The 20,640-nt window shown below is 46.3% G+C and overlaps 1 protein-coding gene across 33 annotated transcripts in view; it reads right to left on the bottom strand.

Moving 5' to 3' along the window:
• The window catches only part of PRPF40B (pre-mRNA processing factor 40 homolog B), a 95,579-nt gene that overhangs the window by 14,119 nt on the left and 60,820 nt on the right, over positions 1-20,640 (bottom strand). For 10 of the 33 annotated variants that reach the window (XM_079139521.1, XM_079139542.1, XM_079139536.1 and 7 more), the window contains exons 1-16: positions 6,258-6,290; positions 5,684-5,743; positions 5,365-5,508; positions 5,002-5,067; positions 4,306-4,333; positions 4,049-4,074; positions 3,806-3,916; positions 3,395-3,515; positions 3,284-3,308; positions 2,875-3,075; positions 2,512-2,641; positions 2,359-2,423; positions 1,689-1,853; positions 1,481-1,589; positions 955-1,105; positions 131-264 (exon numbers count right to left, since the gene is read on the bottom strand). In XM_079139521.1, the coding sequence (XP_078995647.1) occupies positions 131-264; positions 955-1,105; positions 1,481-1,589; positions 1,689-1,853; positions 2,359-2,423; positions 2,512-2,641; positions 2,875-3,075; positions 3,284-3,308; positions 3,395-3,515; positions 3,806-3,916; positions 4,049-4,074; positions 4,306-4,333; positions 5,002-5,067; positions 5,365-5,508; positions 5,684-5,743; positions 6,258-6,275 (1,554 nt within the window). In that variant the 5' untranslated portion in view covers positions 6,276-6,290. The other 23 variants (XM_079139516.1, XM_079139518.1, XM_079139520.1 and 20 more) reach the window with 17 other exon arrangements.

Here is a 20,640-nt window from a genome sequence, read left to right as displayed (position 1 = left end):
AGAGAGGCCTTGTGAAGCTTGGACAAAAGAGGAACAAAGCAGGCAGCATAGCCCAGAGCAGGCAGGGCATGGGTAGAAGCTACTGTCTGGGGCAGAGCTGAGCTCTGATTCCCAAGGGCAGCAAAAATACCTGGAAGGCCTCCCGGTTCTTGCGCTGCTGGCGCCGCTCCCGAAGTCGGGCCCGTTCCCGCTCTTCCTCCTCCTCCCTCTCCAAAGCTCGGATGTGCTCCTCAAAACAGATCAGTGCATCTTCTTTGTCCATGTCTACAGGCAGGGAGGAGGCTCAGCAGGCGCCATACTAGCAGGACCCCCTTTCAGATTCCAGTACCCAGTGATTCAAGGATGCTGTCCCTGTAGGTACTGGGGACACTCGGGTTAGTGGGGAAAGCACAGGAGAGGACTCTGTGGGAGTAGCCACTTCAATAGCAGTTCTTGAGGGAGATCATTCATTGCATTAGACAAAAATTAGCAAGTTTTCAGTCTTGGTGTGATTTCTAGTGTGAGTTACTAGAAGTCATCACACGAAACCAATTTTCTCAGGATCTGAAGTTTCACATCTTAGGGAAGCAGAAGTCAATCGGGCTTTGATGTAACTTCCAAAAATAAATTTGTCATATCATCAGTGATCACAGGTCAGCAACTGTTTATTGTACCATCTGTGATCAGTCAATGCCCATGGTGCTGACAAGTTAAGACCACATTCACATAAGCTATAAATACTGATCATTGTCTCCATGACTTCTGATTCCTATATCCCAGAGCTCTTCCTCCAAGAACACACAATGTCTAGGTCAATAGTGAACTCCAGAGGGAGGGAGAGGGTATCCAGTGACTTGAGTATTGGGGATTTCTAGAATGAGGAGGAGGTGCAAGGAAATGGTATGAGGCAGGCTCTGGGGTCCCAGGTCATGAAAAAAGGGGAAGGGTCAGGTGGGAGTGGAGACTCAAGCTTACTTTGCAGTTGATGGTCCTGAGCAAAACTGGGGTTATCCATGAGGTATTGTTGTGCCTGGGACCATGTGGTCTGGAAGTTGACACTACTCATCCCATCCAGGATACTCTTCAGGGCCTGGATGTTGCGGCGCCGGAGCTGCTTGGCCTGTTCCTGGGGATTCACAGGATCAGGATGAGGCCAGGCAAGCCAGAACTACCTAAGTAGGCCTGGCAGAGGAGAATTTGGGGAAAGGAAGTACCTAGAGGACCTTAGGAGGAGAACTAGACTCAATACTTTCTTGTCCCCAGGTAGAGGAAGGAGCACAGGTCACAGACCAACCTCTCAGACTCCTCCTTGCCCTCCCACACCCAGGGCTGCAGGCCCAGGGCACAAATGGTGGGACATACAAGTGTCACATCAGCTTCCAAGTTGGGAGCTGGGACAATGGCGAGTGAAGAAATAAATGGCCAGAGTCCATGAAAAAGCAAAGACAAGGAAGGTTCAAGATAAGATTGGGTCTGAAGGATCTGGCCCAGTGACCATTACCTTCTCCTTCTTGGCCAGGAAGAAGAGGACATCATCATAAACCTCTTTTCGATCCCTCTCAGGGACCACAGCCCAGACCTCCAGTTCCCCAAAGGTCTGTTCTGCCCGCCTGTGGAGCACATGGGCTGTGAGTAGATAGGTAAAGAACAGAACCTTGAGCCTTTGTGTTCTCTAGGTTCCCACGCCCCAGCCCAGCCAGCCCCCTAACCGGTAGCGGGTGGTGGAGGTCATGCGCTCATGTTGCTCCAGGAAATGCTGCAGGGTCTGCTTGGCCTCCTTGGCCCTTAGTCGGGCCTCCTCCTTCTCTTCCTTCTCCCGCTGCGCCTTGTAGGCATTGAATGCCTGCTTTTTCTCACTCAGTTTGGGCAAGGCACTAGGGTGCAAATGACGAGAATGGAGTGGGAACAGGAGTCAGTCTGAACCATCCTGTGTAGCCCACAAAGTAGGATCACAGCACACCGAGGGTCTCCAGAGCTGAGTGGGGGGTGGGGCATGTATGGGCTCAGCCTACAGATGTCTGGGAATGGGGTAGGAGCAAAGAAAATAAGGGAAAAAGACATAACCCCCAGACACTGCTAACACTGGGCCCTTTTGCTTTGGTGTTAAGTTGCCATCAGACCTCTGCCCTACTCAGGTCCTTTTTTCCCCAATTAATTCAATTCAATTCAATTTAATCCAATAAACATTTATTCAATGTCTCATGTCAGATACCTTTCCCTTTCCTTGTCCTAGCTTTTCCTCCCTTTGCTCTCCACTCTGGTCTATCACTTTCCTAACTCCAGCCCCCTTGAGCCTGAGCCTTGAGCTGGGGTTTCTCAGGGAGTTCCTGGTCTGGCTGCTCTCATGAACAGGGCTTGGCTCCCCCTGCCCAGGCCTACCTGTAACGGGGATCTGTGACCACCATCTTCATGGCCTGTTCCCATGAGGCATTAGAGGGGACAGCCTGGAATGGAGCAGGCAGGGGTCATGGGGCCTGCCCACCTCCTGATTCCTCCTTCCACATCTTCCCCCAGGAGCCCCACCCTCAGCACCTTATCCCTCAGCAGTTCCTTGAATGCCTGCTTTGCCTTCTCTCGGTTGCTCCAACTGAGACCAGACCTCTCTGGTTCTGGCTTGGATTCCTCCTCCTCTTGCTGTGTTAGCTGATGTTGTCCAGCAGAACTGGGGGGCAGAGGGAACTCAGCCACATGGTACCCAGCCCTCACTGCTTTCAGTGTGCTACACTCTCAGCAACACTTTACCTTCCTTGCTCCCCAGGGCAGCCACTTTCTTCCCTTTAGAGGTCATTGCCCAGATCTTTACACCCCTCCCAAGAGAACTGGCAGAGAATGAAGAATGAACCAGGATAAAAAGCCTGAGGCTGACATAGGAATGTTGTTGGGGGCAGCCCTTACCTGCTGGGGCCCTCCTCCAGCTGCTGCAGAAACCCTTGCTCCTGGGGCTGGGCAGCCCCCGATACATCACAATCTTCACTCCCACCTGGCTCAGGTTCCATGAGGCCGGTGGGCATTGGGGTAGGACCAGGAGGTACAGGTGGGGGGTCAGGCTGAGGCTGAGGTGGCTGTGGCTGTAGTGTCTGTGGCTGTTGCATTTTTCTGTAGGTGAGCCAAAAGGGTGGTGTTGGAGCAGAGGAGGGATACAGGAGGGCAGGTGCTGGCTGGTGTCTTTACTCTGGGAAGTACTGGGGCCAGAGCAGATGACCTCACAAGGAAACTGAGAGCTGATTCCTCCCACAGAGCAGGGATACTAGAGAATTCACTCCAACCCCACAAGTATGGATGGATAGGTGGGCAAGTCACTCACCCTGCAGCCTCTTGTTTGACTAGAGCTGCAATGGCAAAAGAACATAGTCAAGAGTAGCAAAGGACCCCCAGTACCCTGCCCAGACCTCCCCCTCCTCCCAGGACCCCTCACCCTCTAGATCATCCAGGTCCTTGGGCCGGGTCCAGCAGGACTCCTGACTCTGGTTATTATAGTAGTAAGGTTTGCCTGTGTCTGACTTGTATTCTTTCCAGGGACACTGGGACAGCAGCAGCTGCAAGAGGATGGGTCAGATGACATCAGTAGGCTGGGGAGTTCTCCAGTCACAATCAAGGGAGCTAATGAGACCCAGTGAATAGAGGACACAGTACCACCTAAACTGGCGAATATGGGGGAATACGGACTTCCTGAGATTCTAGGGAGACATTTCCAGGGAGCTTGGGGGTGGGTCAGGCACCTTGGGACCTCTAATCATAGTGAGTATGGTCAGGGACTCAGGGGAGGCCAAGGACTTGGAAGGGCCAGGGCAGCTGAAAGGAAGGGCCAGAAAGCCCCACTCAGGACCTCCGCCTTGGACTTGAGCACGCTGGGCTTCTCCCACACGGACTGCTTGTCGTCAGCATTGTAGTAGTAGATGCGCCCATCAGGGGCCACATGCTCACTCCACAGAGCCCTCTGGGAGGAGGGGGGTACAGAATGGTGGTCAAGGCCCCTTTCCCAAAGCCTCTCCTTCTCACCCCAAAGATTTAATCATCCACCTCCCATTTTCAGCCTACCTACCCATAGGCCCAAACTAGAAGAACTTACCCGAGGGCCTGTCCCAGCCACAGCAGCTAGAAAAGAAGCCAAAGGAAACATACTAAGTCTTTGTTCTAACCCTCATCTTATCCCCACTTAGTCCTCCCTTATTCCATCCCCATAAATATCCCCCTGGTCCCTTCAACATCCCAGGCTCCCTGGCATCCCAACAGGCATGATCCAGGGTGGGCTACAGTCCATGGTCCCCTCTCCCCTGTACCCCCCAACCTCCGAGCCTGGGGGGAGCAGGCCCCCAGAAGACTCACAGCTGGCGGTGTCCGCACCCGGAGCCGTCTGCCGAAGAAAGAGGAGGGGGAAGGGTTGGGGCCAAGCCCAGTGGCCCCCAGGACCCAGGCCATGGGGGATGGAGAAGCAGGCCAGGCCAGGATCTGTGTGTCCTGCTCCCTAACAGGTCCCCTCCCTCCTGCCAGGGCCATGACTCTCAGATCCCAGGGGGAATCGCACAACAGCTCCTTTCTTCATTTTCCTCAAGTCAGAGTATCTTGTTGAGTCAACTTCAACTCCTGAGGCCCATCTCTTCAATGTAGATGCCAAATTCTATATCCCACTCAGAGTCTATTATACTGAGCACAAGAATAGCAAGATCCCTGGGTGCCACTGCCTCCTCTGGAGGTAAAGAGGATGTGAAGAAAGGACTGTATTAGTGTGTCTACAGCACATGGCCCTGTGATGGGAAGAAGTGTCTGGCATGAGTGTGCTCCTTAAAGGTGCTCTGTGTGCATGGGGGTAACAAGAGAGAATGTATATGCCTTTGGGGATGATCAGGAAACTAGAATTGCTGAGTACATGGCTTGGGAGGAAGAGTCCAGCATGGGGAGTGCTGCTGGGGACCAGGGTGGATATAAGAAGAGGGAAAGAATGGAGTCCACACCCTTGTACTCCAAGTCAGACCTATAGAATTGCAGGGTACAGCCTGCTTCTTGTCAGCCCCTAGAACTTACCGCTGCAGTAACAGGCACTGCTGGCATCAGCATTCCTGGCATCATCGGAGGTACCATTCCTGGTATCTATGGTATAAAAACCAGACATTGAGGTGAGGGCAGGTAGAGGATGGACGGAGTCCCTATGAGCTGGGGTCCCCTAAGGGGTCCTAACATCCCACTGGGGTGGTCCAAGCAATCCCCAGATTCTGGGTTTGCACCTTTCCTGAGAGTTGTCTCAGTCATTCAGCAGACAAATTCACATGGGCCTGGACCAAAGATCCCTTCCCTTCCCAGTTTCTGAAGTCTGAGTACTCCCAATTAATTTCTATCCCCAATTAAACTAACAGGGTTCCCCGAGGCCCTGTGGAGGGAGATAATTACCTGTGTGAGTGGTGGTGGTGCCCCCATTGGTGGAAGCATTGGGGGCAAGATGCCAGGTGGCATGGGGGGGATGGCTGGTGGTCTCTGACTCATGGGTGGGAGCCCCATCGGAGGAAAGGGTGGGGGGATGCCTGGAGGGGGCATCTGGAAGTGAGGAAAGGAAGAGATAATGAACAGAAGAACACTGCCTTGCTAGGAACAAAGAAGACCCATCAGGAAGCATTCACCTGTTGTCCACCCAGCCCTTCACCCTGGCTTGGAGGTAATTCCAAGGCTTTTGTTTGAGAAGCACAAGGCATGAAACTGCCTCCCTCCTCACCACTGAGAAAGACAGGTAACTGGGGAGTTCTCTGGGCTTAACAGGCAAGCACACAGCTTCCTAAGAAGCAGGAAAAGGAAAGGGAACTGAAACAGCACCAGACTGTGGGGAGGCTGTAGCCCTTCAGAACTGTTCCCCAAGAAGACTCCCATGTGAAGGGCAGAAGGCAGCCATCCCCCAGTTCTTCTGCCTCTCCTCTTTCTCTGACTCTTGACTACCAATGCCATTCCAGCCCAAATTCTGTGGCTTTTTTTAAAGAGCACAGGTAAGGAGTAGAAAGAGAAAGACAGACCCAGCCTGCCCTCACACTAATGGGGTCTTTTCTCTTCCACTTCTACCTCCAGCCCCAGTGTGTCCCAGGACAAAAAGACAAAGGGGGAACTGTCACCTTTATGGACTAGAGCTTAAAAGCAGCTCTCCCCACCCCAATGCCCAAACAAAACCAACCCTCTTCCAAGGGCAGCAAAAGGGCACATTACAGGAGAACCGTGCTGGCGATGCAGCAGTGGCAAGGGCTGGGGAGTTGAGGGTGCAGGCTGGAAAAGCCAAGCCCAGGGAAACACATAAAACTTACGAAGGGTGGTGGCATCATGGGGGGCCCCGGTGGGAAGGGGGCAGGCGCTGCTGGGGGCCGGGGACCAGAATCGGGAACCGACTGTTGAGGGAGAGAAAAGTCATAGGACCCAGGACGGGCACAAAGATGGGCTTTTGCGGAAGGGAAGCAGAAGGCGTAAAGTTGAAAAAGGAACACAAAGTTCAGATGGGGTCTCTAAGCCCAAATTCCTACCCACCCCAAGTTCTGAGTCCTGGGAAGGTCTGTTCTTTCTGTTCCAGTCTAGAGCCAGCTGGCTGAACCCTTCAATGTCATCTTTATTTTAGGAGTTTCCATTTTGTCAAAGTCACAGAAAAGATAGAGAAGACTCCACTACAGGCATCCAGTTTTTCCCATGGTTTTAAAGCATTTTCCTGCCAGTGGCAAGGCCTCTCTCAAGCCAGTGGCCTCTTTTCCTGTTCCTCTATTTCCATTAACCCAGTTAGAGATTCAATCCAAAATTCTCTAAACAAACAGTTGCCAGCACTTACAGTTCTAGTCTCTGTAACACACCTGTTTTCACTTCAGCTTCCTCCCTGAACCAACCTTATCTTTAGTCTTCCACTTTGGGCATCTTTCAATCCCAACCAACAACTTCATCTCTTTGTACCACCCCCATACCATTTTTGGCAGTCACCCTTCTTTTACAAATCCTGAACTCATCTCACTGTGGATAAAGGCTATGAACAGCGTAAGTCTCCCTGTTCTACACCTAATGGCAAATTACATCCCATCCTTTAGTGCTCAGCTTAAATATCATTAGTCTAAGAAAGTTTCCTGACTATATTTAAAGTAGTTCCTTCCAATTTATTCTCTGACCCCCTTTTTGTATCCTTAATTTTGTTATTAGATTTGCCAGCATATGCATTTCCCCCACTAGAGAGTATTAACATTCTATAAGGGCAGGGATCATCTGATTTGTTGAAAGTTGGATTCCTGGTAGCTACCACAGTGTCTGGCACATAACAAGTACTCAATAAATATTGAATGAATGAAAAAACAAATAATACAACAAATCTTTCTATACAGAACCTTAATATTCTAAAAAGACATCCTATAGTTATAGCTGCACATGGCCAAAATGATGTATGCACACAGTTTTCATTTCAGTATTAGTCATAAAAACAGAAAATCAGATTAAGTCTAAATAGCTAACAGTAAGGAACCAAGAAACCAAACACAAACGTAAAACAGAATACTATGCAGTTATAAAGAACAAAGACACTCACCGTCTCCCAGGGACCAATCTCTAAGATATATTACAAGAAGAAAAAAGTAAGGTGCACTCAAGTTTTATCATTTGTATAAACATCAGCAATAAAAGATGATACAGAAGACAATGGTGAAAGAGGTGGGAGACTTTTCAATGTATGCCCTTTTGTATCTTTTGAATATGTAATCATATGACTATATTATGCATTCAAGAAATATTCTTGAGTGAACTAAGTCTTGGAGGTGCAGCTAAAAGGCCTATCTTCCTTCCTCTCCACCTGAAAGTTGCGGGTAGTAGAGGAGCACTAGGGAAAGGTGGTAGCTGGATGAACAGAAGCCACCTCACTATTGTCCTATTTCCCTACTTCTTCAGTTACCCCTATGCTGAAAACACTCACATTTAAAATGCTTGAATCTCTACTTTTAGCAATATCTGTCCCTCACTATGTCCTAAAAAGAGAATAGGATAAGCTAAGCTACTCCAATCTGACTTACCTTTTCTCAGTGTTCAGCTACTTTACCCCTGTACTTAGACCTGCTCTTGCCCCTTCAAACTTTCCTCAGCATGGATGTCAGAAACTATTCAACATGAGAGGCAATCCGATTTTCTGCATCTCTCTCCCACCTCAAGCTGCCATAGGACCCTAACCTTCCAGATAACCATTTTCACCTAGCCTGTGAGGTTATGGAAGGTCTACTGCCAATCACACTGCCAGCTTCACTCATGTCCAGCTCCTGGTCTGTGCTTACCACACTCAACCACATTCACCTCAGTCTTCCCACCTCAGATACCCACCTGTGTCCAGGACAACAACCCTACCAACTCACCTAAATACACCTAACTTCACGTCTACAATCAGTTCCCGGGAAAGCCTCTCCTAACCTGCTGCACTAATCAGAGCCCTTCTTTATATACTCATTCAATACCATGTACCTTCCCTTTAGCAACTGTCCACTGGAAATTTAGTTTTTTGTGCAATTTTGATTGTAATAGTATCTTATGTGACACTAATAAAAAACAATGCTGGGGTTGTGGTTTAGTGGCAGAGCACTTACTTGCCTAGCAAGTGTGAGGCACTGGGTCCATTTCTCAGCACCACATATAAATAAATGACTAAACGTCTATCAACATCTAAAAAATATTTTTAAAAAACAGCTGCCTATTATGAAACCCCATTGATTTTAAGATGCATCCTGACCTCAGAAATATTAAAATGAGTCTTAGAATCAATGAGATATGCCAAGTGCACATCACCCATTAGCTTGGGAAGCTGAAACAGGAGAATTGCAAGTTCCAGGCAGCCTCAGCAACTTAGCAAGGCCCTAAGCAACTTACCAAGAACCTGTCTCAAAATAAGAAAAGGACCAAGGGGCTGGGGTCCTGGCTCAGTGGTAGAGTACTTGCCTAGCATGTGTGAGGCACGGGGTTTGATTCTCAGCACTACATGTAAATAAATAAAATAAAATCCATTGTCAACTTAAAAAAAAAAAGACTGAGGATGTAGCTCAGTGGTAAAGTGCACCTGGGTTCAATCTTCAGCACTAGGGGGAAAAAAAATTAATGACATAATATCTGCAGTACCCACTAAAAACTCTAAGGGTTAGGGGTAAGTGCTAGTATTTATTTGCTCAATAACTGAATGGTCTTGGCAAGTTCCACCAAATAGCAGGTATCATTGGTAAGGTCTAGGAGTTATTGAAGAACCGCAGCAGAGAGGACTACTCAAGGTAGCCCTCTCTTTTCATATGAAAAAGAAAAGGGGGAGTAATATCCAAGGTCCCATAGCTGGTTAGGGAGAACCAAGACTGCCCTCTAGCCCATCTCCCTTAAAAGCACAGCTCCTGCATAGAAAGCATATCTGTTTTTCACACCAATCTCCCCTGCAACCTGGATGATTAAATCAGAAAGGATCCAAGATTTTCTTGCTTTCTCTTAAGATGGTTCCTTATCATTTAATCTACAAAATCTCTAACATTCAGCCAGGGGTGGTGGTGCACACCTGTAGTCCCAGCAGCTTGGGAGGTTGGGGCAGGAGGATCACAGGTTCAAAGTCAACCTCAGCAACAGCAATGCTAACCAACTCAGTGAGACCCTGTCTCTAAATAAAAACACAAAAAAGGACTAGGGATGTGGCTCAGTGATTGAGTTACCCCCCCCCCAATCTCCCCCAAAAAATCTTTAACATTCAACTTTTCAATAAAGCCCATCCCATCCCATCCCACACTCTTGGTTCATCCTGACTCAATAGCTTTCCTCTTCTTCACATAGGAATTGTTAGATTATCCTCAAGTGTTCCTTTTATTCTATTTTGTCTACTGCTTTGTTCAAGATGATCCAATATTCTCCTCCTTCAAGTTCCCTTTATACTATCCCCCACACACTCTTATCTACCTGTGTCCCTCTGGAATAAATGTTGTACTATGTGGCAGTGACATGCTGCTCTGTGAATGTTTGTTGAGTATCTAATGTGGAACTAGCTCTTGCCCTACTCAGGTGAGGATTTCCCTGCATTTAGGAATCGAATTTTCTCCTTTTAAATATTCCTTGAGTGCCTAATCATGGTCCTATATACCAAGTGTTGTGACAAAATAGTTTTCATCCCTAATAGATGTTTGCATACTGAACTATCCTAAAAAGTGTGCTACAGGTGTGTCTAGGTATGTTTGTATAAATTCCCTGAGTACATTCTCTGCTATGAAAGAGAGAAGTACCTTGGCAGAGATCTTTCTGGCTTAAGGAAGGCAAATTGGAATCAAGTACTGGCATGGGAAAATCTAGATAATAAAAATTGACTGTATATGACCACCTTCATCTTAGGATGGAGAACTCTGGCAGGGAATCAGACACTGGCCTATTTTGGTCATTTCCCCACAGAGGATAGACCAAGGGAATGAATATAAATTACTATGGAATTTCCAAAGTCCACCCTTCCTAGAGATTCCCCTGTGCTGTGCATGTCCTTTCTTTCCTAAAACACCTGCCCCTCTCCCACTTGCAATGCCAGCACAACTCTGGATCTGTTTATACTTCTAGGTGAGAATACAAAAAGGTATTAGTGCATGAGTTTTAGGAATGGAAGCTGAAAGAAGCAAATCCTATGTCTTCCCTGGAATAAGAACATACTGAGGGGCGGAGAAGAGATAACAGACACTTGATCATCATGTGTTCACTTGGGCCAGGTGAAGGGCCTCTCCCCTAGGCAACCCCTCCCCAACAAAAATTCATGGATTATTCTCAGCATTCACATCTGAAGGGCATTTCAGAACTCAGCACCCAGGAAAAAGAACAAAAAAAGAAAATGACAAAAATGATGAGACAGAAGGAGAGAATGGAAAGTGGGAATAACAACAGTTAGCAGATAATCTTTACTGTGCACTATTATGAGCCAGATACTATGCTGAACATTCCATTTAATCCTTACAACCATCTATGAGGTAACTATGCCCATTTTATATGTAAAAAAGTGAGGTTCAGAGAGATTAAATTACTTACTTGACCAAGGTTTCAAGAGATTAAATGGCAGAGGCAGGTTTGGAATTCAAGCAGTCCGATTCCAAAGCCTGTGCTTCAACTACTCCACAAAGCTGTCTCCCAGCATGGAGGATGGCACCACAGATGGTACTTCTTATACTCACATTGAATTCCCTGTCTTCATTTCACCCCAATCCTTATACACTCCTGAAATCCTCAGAAAGCCAAGGGATCCCAAGGTCTGCCTGGTCTGACTCACTCTCACTCCCTGAAGGGAGGTGTTGGAAAAATGAAGGTTGAGAGGCACACCTCTAAGAAAGAGGTAGCAATCATCAAATAGGAAACAGCTGAGGGCTGGGGCTGTAGCTCAGTGGTGAAGCATCTGCCTAACATGCAGAACCCTAGGTTGGATTTCTAAAACAGGGTGTTGGCTGGGAGAAAAAGAAATAGCTGGGAGACCAGCCTGATTACCCTGTAGTTTACTTGCTATCCTTCTTTAGCTGTCCCCAAAGAGCACTATCCTTTCCATTCCTGCGCCCAAGACATTCCCAGTCGGCACTCTCCTGCCCTACTGTTCCTCCTACTCTTCAAAGAGACTGGGGTGCCTTTCTAGAAAATACATTCCCTTGCTTCTTTGACCCCTACCCCTATCACCTCCTCACTCTCCCTCTGAAGAACAGAATGTTACATCTGGTCTTTCTGGCGTCAGGGTTCAACCTCCTCTACTTACACATTCTCCCATCCCTCCAACAGAATTCCAGAGGCGCTGGCTAGCGGGCTGAGCCTTGGAGGCTTTATGCCTCCCCTCCCCCACATCCCTGGGGATTTTCTCCAACCCAGCTGAAGGCCTTGCCTTCTTCATACTTCCTCACGTCCTAGAACTCATTCGCTTTAATTTTATCCTCAAAAACTGCCCCCTTTTGGAGCTGAGAGAGATCTGGGATATCATTTTCATTTTTTAAATCAATGAGAAATCCGAGGCCTAAAGAAAGGTAGTGACTTGCCCAAGGTCACACAGAATAGTTTGTTGATGGCAGAGTCAGTGCTGGGACCAAGAGGCCTCTGCTCTTCAATCTCTCCGACCACCCAGCACCGCGGTGAGGGCCAGAAGCCTCTCCTTCCTTAGAAACTCCTCCTTACCTCAGGAGACAAGGTCTTGCAAATGCGGGAAAAAGGAGGGAGTCCCCTAGCGGTCCTAAGGGGCACCCAGGGCTTCCAAAGGGAACAACACTGGGACTGGGGGAGGGGAACAGGGCATGCCAAATAGCTCAGGAAAAGAAACTGTGGTCCCCACTTCTCTCCTTATGCTGTGGTGCCCTCATCTCTCTCCCTCTCTTCTTTCCCGACCTTTCTCCACAAACCCATCCTTCACTTATTCCCTCCCTCTCCTCACACAGTTCCGCAACTCTAGTGCCCCTCAGCACCCAGCCGCACGCCCCCCGCCATGCTCCATCATGGCCTCCCCCGCCCCTTCTCCCCCAAATCCCCGCCTCCATCCCCCTTCTAGGCTCCCCTACCTCACCCCTTGCTCCCCTCGCCTTCCCTCGGGATCCTGGGGACCCCGAGTGACCTCCCCGCCCCCCCGGCCCCGGCCCGGGCCGCAGGGGGCGCTGTGGGACCGCCCGGGGCCCCTCCACCCCCGCGCGGGGACGTTACCATGCCAGAGCCTCCGAGCAGCTGGGCCGGCTCGGCCCACCCGCCAGTAAAAGCCGCTCTGATTGGCCGGGCCGTAGCCGGGAGGGCGGGGCCAGTGGGGGGTCGCACCCCTTCGTGGCCGGGACTCCGGTTGCTCCCGCCGACAAGCGGAGCCCCCAACCGGCCCGGTGTGCCGGGTCCGGACCCCGCCCCCCGGCGCGGACACCCAGGCCCCGCCCCCGCGCCGCCGGGTCCAGGGCCCGCCCCCAGGAGGCGGGGCGCGCCTGTTCCCGCCGCTGACTGACTGCGCGGCAGGCGCCGGGCTCCACACAGCAACTGCGTGCTGAGTCCCCTCAGCCAGCGCTGTTCAGCTACTCCTGCCTCCAGGACTGCTGCTGGCACCACACCGTCTGAGGCCGCTTCCCCGGCCTTCTCCACCCCGCGGGCGCTTTCAAGGACCAGAGGATGAACCGAAGCATTCGTTCCAATATATAGGTCACGTTTGCACTTCAAAATTTTGTGTTGTTCGTTATTTTTGCACTTTTAAATTAATTAACCCACGAACTATTTATTGAGCGCACCCTTTCCAGGCACTGGACATACAATAGTGTGAAATTTTTTAAAAAATTGTCAAATTCCTCAAATCCCTGCCCTCGTGTGCTGTACACATGCTTTTCACTTGACCCTGAAGTTACTTTTGGAGTCTATCCCATCAAGTGGTGAACTCAAGAAAGCAGGGACCCGATCTTTTATAGGAATTAAAAATGTGAAATCAGTATTACTCAAATAAGAGAACTGTAACCCAAAACACCTTTAGAAGGCATTGCGATTTCTCCAGGGAAGTGAAGAGGAAATAACCCTGGTTCGTCGTTAGGCGCATGGACTCCAGTTTGGAAGCCAAGCGGTGAATATTGGGCCACAATTTGTGTAGATAGGCCCAAGAACACAAAATTATTAACAGTTTAGATATACTTTTTAAATCACCTTCTATAAGTCCTTGCACAGGAGGTGCTTCTTGCTAGGAACAAGTCTTTGAGGGAACTCCAAGCCCTTTGATCCCTTGGCTTGGTCTCCAAAGACAGTGGGTGTGTTGGTGTACACCTGTAATCCCAGACTCCAGGGACTGAGGCAGGATCGCAAGTTCGAGGCTAGCCTGGGCAAATTAGCGAGACCCTGTCACAGAAAAATGTAATAATCTAAAAAGGGCTGGTGGTGTAGCTCAGTAATAAAGTACCCCTGTTCAATTCCCAGCACCCCGCCCCCCCCCCCACACAAACAAAAGGACAGCTAACCCAGGTTGCTGCTGCCCTAATCTCTCTCCACCCTGCCCCGACTCAGCTGAAGTGACTATGAAGAACCGCCCGCCCACCCACTCCAGGCAAAGATGGGAGGTTCCAGGGCCTGCACAGTTTCTTGGTTGGATCCCTGCCTCTCAGAGGACGTTGCTGAGAGAGAACGCCCCCAAATACCCCTACACACCCCCACACCCCCACCCACGCCTAAGGAGTAGCCAGTGGGCAGCTGTTTGCAAACAGAGGCATGAGCACAAGCTCATCCGCAGGACTCTATGAGACTCTCTCAATGCAGGACAGAGCCAAGAGCAGAAGAGGGCCAGGCAAGAATATCTAGTGTAGAATTCTGGGGAGTTCAAAAATTCTCATTTAGAACCTGGCCTGCCAGGTCCTTATGAAGGCATATTTTTGTAAAGTTTGCATTTTAGAACATATGTAATGATTTGTTAACTTAATCTATGACATTGAAATATTCGTGTGTAGCTAGGCATGGTGGCGCATGTCTGTAACCCCAGCAACTAGAGAAGCTGAAGCAGGAGGATTGCAAGATCAAGGCCAGTTTCAGCAACTTAGTGAGACCCTGTTTCAAAATAAAAAATAAAAAGTGCAAAGAGTGTGGCTCAGTACAGCACCTTCGAGTTCAATCCCCAGTACCAGAAAACGAGGGGGCAGGGGTAGGGGTTGGGGTTGTGGCTCAGTGGTAGAGCATTTGCCTGGCATGCGTGAGGCACTGGATTGGATTCTCAGCACCACATATAAATAAATGAATAAAAAATAAAGGTCTATCAACATCTAAAAAACATAAAAAAATTTTTAAAAACCTGTGAGTTATTATATAGTCTTGCTTCAGCCCCCACAAATAACAGGGGCATGGCAGATTTGAGAATTTAGTTATTTTCCCATCATCTCCCAACTGCCAAATTTAATTTTTTGTTAGTTCTATCTTCAATTCTTACAACACGGTGACTACTTAAGAGTTGAGTCCGGTAGACAACTAATATACTTCCTTTCCTGTAAAAATTTTTACTTTTCCTTGAATTAATCATCATCTGTGTCCTCTTTCTTTTTTAATGATTAATAGAAGATTTATTTAAGCAAGAATACATTAGTCATCATTGCCAGACTTAAGATATTAAATGTTCAGTGCAATTTTCCTTCCCAGATAAATTTTTCCTTCCTATTCGTATTAGTTTTGGAAACATAATGCCAGAAGAAGAGAGGTCCAAATCCAATCAGAGCGCCTAAGAGTGAGTTCTTAGGAGTGGGTCTGAAATTTAGATAGATACTTGCTGATCTTGCACAGTAGGTCTAATAAATTAAAGCAGGATTTTCCATGAGCCTTCTTCTGTGGTTGGGGTCACTGGACCCAAGCAGATACTTCCACTGAAACCAGGAGATTCTGGCCAACCACTTTGTTTGAGTCTTCTGGGTTTCTGGAGTTATATCTTGCATTCCAGGGATGAACCCCACTTGATTGTGGTGTGCTATCCTTTTATTTTTGTATGTGATTTGCAGAATTTTATTGAGAATGTTGGCGTCTTTGTTCATGAGGGATACATTGTATGATTTGTATTCCCAGTCACTTTGGTTTATTTTTGTTTTTTAACTTGATTAAGTTTCTTCTTTGATTGACCTTTCCTCCCTTTGCTGGTTATCATTGTTTTTTCATTTCCTCCTCATGGAATATTTTACTGAGAATGTTCTGGAATGCAGGCTTTCTAGTTGTGAATTCTTTTAACTTTTTTTTTTTTTTTTTTTTTTTTTTTTTTTGTGGTGCTGGGGATTTGAACCCAGGGCCTTGTGCTTGTAAGGCAAGCACTCTACCAACTGAGCTATATCCCCAGCCCTCTTTTAACTTTTGTTTATCATGGAAGGATATTATTTCATCTTCAAATCTGAAGCTTAATTTTTCTGGATAAAAAATTCTTGTTTGGCATCTGTTTTTTTTCAGAGCTTGATATATGTTATTCTAGGACCTTCTGGCAATGAGGGTCTGGGTTGAGAAATCAGCTGAGATCGGAAATGGTTGCCCCCTATATGTAATTTGATTTTTCTCTTGAAGCCTTTAAAATTCTATCCTTATTCTGTATGTTAGTCATCCTCATTATAATGTGCCTTGGTGTGGGTCTGCTGTAATGGTCCCGTAAGCCTCTTGTAGTTGGTTTTCCATTTCTTTTTAGATTTGGGAAGTTTTCTGATATTATGTCATTGAAAAGATTGTGTATTCCTTTGGTTTGTATCTCCATGCCTTTGTCTATTCCAATTACTCTTAAATTTGGTCTTTTCATGTTATCCCATATTTCTTGGAAGTTCCATTTCTGGTTTCTTACCATCTTCTCTGAGTGGTCAACTTTATTTTCAAGAGTATATATTTTATCTTCATTATCTGAGGTTCTGTCTTCTAAGTGGTTTAGTCTGCTGGTGATACTTTCCATTGAATTTTTAATTTGGTTTATTGTTTCCTTTATTTTGAGGATTTCTGCTTGATTTCTTTTTATAATCTCTGCCTCTTTATTGAAGTGATCTTTCGCCTGCTGTATTTTCTCTCCAATACCATCCTTTATTTCAAAGATCAATCTAACTATGTATTTTCTAAACTCCATCGCTGACATTTCTTCTACTGTGTTGTCTATGGATTCTATTGTGGAACATCTTGGTTTGTTTGAGCACTTTGTTCCCTTGTTTTTTCATGTTGTTTGTGTGTCTTCTCTCTAGCAGTATGGCGCTGAGGCAGTACAAATTTACCCTGTAGTCTTTTAGTGTCCCTGAAGGCTTCCGGCACCTCACATTTAAGGGGGATATGAATATTAACAGCACCCAATGCAAATGATATATCACCTTAAATCAAATGACTCCTATTAAGGTGCTTACAGTTTTGTCACAATGGACAGAAATGAAGTGTTCAATTATTGTCTACAATATAAACAGTAAGTTTGCTAAAAGGGTTTACTGTTTCAAATGATGGACAATGAAGGAATAGAAGTAGTGTAAGATGTGATGTTTATGAGGGAGAGGGAGAGAAGATAGAGGTAAAAATTTATAGTAAGAGCAAGGGAGGAATTAATAGTGGTTGGCTGTTTATATGAGAGAAGTGAGAAAGAGAATCTAGGGAGACAGGTGAGAGAAAAAATATGAACAGATTTTTTTTAAAAGTAAAAATATAGGAATACAAAACAAAACTGTGGTATACTATTCAGACATCCCATTCCTCAATAAATTGATGCATAAAAATATTTGGATTCAAAGATGGTAGAGGTATAAGAAAGAGGGCAAAAGGAAAAAAAAAAAAGAGGAAAGTCTCAATGGAAAATTGAATGATTGCGTCTGTTGGCTTTCAAAAATGTTCTCAACTTCCCTTCTCCACGGAAAGGTGGGGTTGTCTGAAGTTTGTTGTTGGCTTCAGTCTAGTGGGTGCTGGACCTGTTGGATGGGTGAGCTGAGAGCGAGATGCCCTCACACCCTCTTCCCACCTATTGTAGCTGGCCCCTCCCATCCCTGCACACTTCAGGATGTGTGACCTGAAGAGAGCCCAGTTCTCTCCAGTTACTTCAACCTGTGCTCTCCCTAGTCTCTGGCTTCCCACAGGTTTGCCAGACCCAGCCTGGCCCACACAAACTCAGCTGCAATCTGATGGACCTGGGCCTCAGCTTCTCCGGATCCTGTCTTGCTGCAGTCCTAAGATCTCAATGCCCTTTCAACTTGCAGAGAGACCACCAGGCATTTGCTCACACAAAGAAGCAACCCTGCAAAGAAGCAGCCAGATGGCAGCCACTACCACACCAAACAGAAAGACCTCAGGTGCAAGCAGAACTGCAGGTTCCCCAATGTATCTCCAGGCCCTGGCCTGAGTCCCCAGACCAAGGTGGCCATGCCCTGAGCTGATGGAGCCCATGGCAACAAACCTGCAGGTCCTGGCTGTTGTCCCCAAATGGCACCAGTCACGTGTAACCAAACCTGCAAGTACTGTGACAGTAGACTTCCAGGTAACAGTGGGCAGCCGGCAATCCACTGGCGGTCTACATTTGGTCTGCAGGCTAACAGTGGACAATCTGCAGGTGGACATTGGGCAGTGGGCGATGGGTAGGTGAAAGGCAGGCAATGGGCAAGCAAGAGGCAGGTAAACGAGCAAATGGCAGATGGTAAGCAGCATTCAGTGAGTGATCCACACTCAAAAAGCAGACAATATGCTGGCAGATGGTAGGTGAATGTTGTGTACAAATGGGATAAACACCAAGGGATCAGTGGGCAGCAAGGACGGCCTCACACAGAAACAATATTTCCTCTGATTGAATCCAAAGTTACAGAGCAATAAGGAATGCAGTCTCCCTCTAGTCTGCCCTCTTGGATCTCCTCCGGAGTTATATCATACTCAGCTTGGTCCGGGGTAGGGAGCAGAGTGACGAGGTGTGACAGCTTATACTTTGGGAATGACATCCCTGGTGCCTATTTTGTGTTTTCATTTGTTTAATTTTCTACGTATTTATTACAAAATTTGCTTCAAACTCTTCCCACAAGAGTTTTCCTACATCTCTTCTCAGAATAGCAGGATATAGCAGATAGTCTACACATTTCATTGTGTTTCATTTTTTAATTAGAGCATTATAGTCACACATAGTAATTGGGTTCATTTTGACAAAAATCATACATGCATGAAATCTGATTAACTATATTTCTTTTTTTTTTCTTTTTTTTTTATTGTAAACAAATGGGATACATGTTGTTTCTCTGTTTGTACATGGCGTAGAGGCATTCCATTTGTGTAATCATAAATTTACATAGAGTAATGTTGTTTGATTCATTCTGTTATTTTTTTCCCTTCCCCCACCCCTCCCACCCCTCTTTACCCTCTATGCAGTACTTCCTTCCTCCATACTTGCCCCCCTCCCTAACCCTAACTCTAACCCTAACACTAACCCTTCCCTCCCCCCCATTATGTGTCATCCTCCACTTATTAGCGATATCATTCGTCCTTTGGCTTTTTGAGATTGGCTTATCTCACTTAGCATGATATTCTCCAATTTCATCCATTTGCCTGCAAATGCCATAATTTTATCATTCTTTATGGCTGAGTAATATTCCATTGTATATATATACCACAGTTTCTTTATCCACTCATCAATTGAAGGGCATCTAGGTTGGTTCCACAGTCTGGCTATTGTGAATTGAGCAGCTATGAACATTGATGTGGCTGTGTCTCTGTAGTATGCTGATTTTAAGTCCTTTGGGTATAGGCCAAGGAGTGGGATAGCTGGGTCAAATGGAGGGTCCATTCCAAGTTTTCTAAGGAATCTCCACACTGCTTTCCAGAGTGGCTGCACTAATTTGCAGCCCCACCAGCAATGTATGAGTGTACCTTTCTCCCCACATCCTCGCCAACACCTGTTGTTGCTCGTATTCTTGATAATTGCCATTCTAATTGGGGTGAGATGGAATCTTAGGGTGGTTTTGATTTGCATTTCTCTTATTACTAGAGATGTTGAACATTTTTCCATATGTTTGTTGATTGCTTGTAGATCTTCTTCTGTGAAGTGTCTATTCATTTCCTTAGCCCATTTGTCGACTGGATTATTTGAATTCTTGGAGTAAAGTTTTTTGAGTTCTTTATAGATTCTGGAGATTAGTGCTCTATCTGAAGTATGATTGGCAAAGATATTCTCCCATTCTGTAGGCTCTTTCTTCACATGCTGATAGTTTCCTTTGCTGAGAGAAAGCTTTTTAGTTTGAATCTATCCCAGTGGTTGATTCTAGCTTTTATTTCTTGTACTATGGGAGTTCTGTTAAGGAAGTCTGATCCTAGACCAACAAGGTGAAGATTTGGACCTACTTTTTCTTCTATAATCTGCAGGGTCTCTGGTCTGATTCCGAGGTCCTTAATCCATTTTGAGTTTAGTTTCGTGCATGGTGAGAGATATGGGTTTAGTTTCATTCTGTTGCATATGGATTTCCAATTCTCCCAGCACCATTTGTTGAAGAGGCTATCTTTTCTCCATTGCATATTTTTGGCACCTTTGTCTAGTATGAGAAAATTGTATTTATTTGGGTTTGTGTCCGTGTCCTCTATTCTATACCACTGATCTACCTTTCTATTTTGGTACCAATACCATGCCGTTTTTGTTACTATTGCTTTGTAGTAGAGTTGAAGATCTGGTATTGCAATACCCCCTGTTTCACTCTTCCTGCTAAGGATTGCTTTAGCTATTCTGGGTTTCTTATTCTTCCAGATGAATTTCATAATTGCTTGCTCTATTTCCTCTATTTCTGTAAGGTACATCATTGGGATTTTAATTGGAATTGCATTGAATTTGTATAGCACTTTAGGTAGTATGGCCATTTTGACAATATTAATTCTTCCTATCCAAGAACATGGAAGATCTTTCCATCTTCTAAGGTGTTCTTTAATTTCTTTCTTTAGTGTTGTATAGTTCTCATTGTAGAGGTCTTTCACCTCTTTTGTGAGATTGATTCCCAAGTATTTTATTTTGTTCGAGGCTATTGTGAATGGGGTAGTTTTCCTAATTTCTCTTTCTGAAGATTCATCACTTATGTATAAAAATGCATTGGATTTATGGGCATTGATCTTGTAACCTGCTACTTTACTGAATTCACTTATGAGTTCTAAGAGTTTTCTGGTGGAATTTCCAGGTTCCTCTAAATATATAATCATGTCATCAGCGAACAGGGATAGTTTGAGTTCTTCTTTTCCAATTCGTATCCCTTTAATCTCTTTGGTTTGTCTAATTGCTCTGGCCAGAGT

The sequence above is a fragment of the Sciurus vulgaris genome (assembly GCF_902686455.1).
Source record: "Sciurus vulgaris genome assembly, chromosome: 5".
NCBI lineage: Eukaryota > Metazoa > Chordata > Mammalia > Rodentia > Sciuridae > Sciurus > Sciurus vulgaris.
Note: the sequence above shows the minus strand (reverse complement) of the source record. Positions and strands in the feature narration are given on the sequence as shown.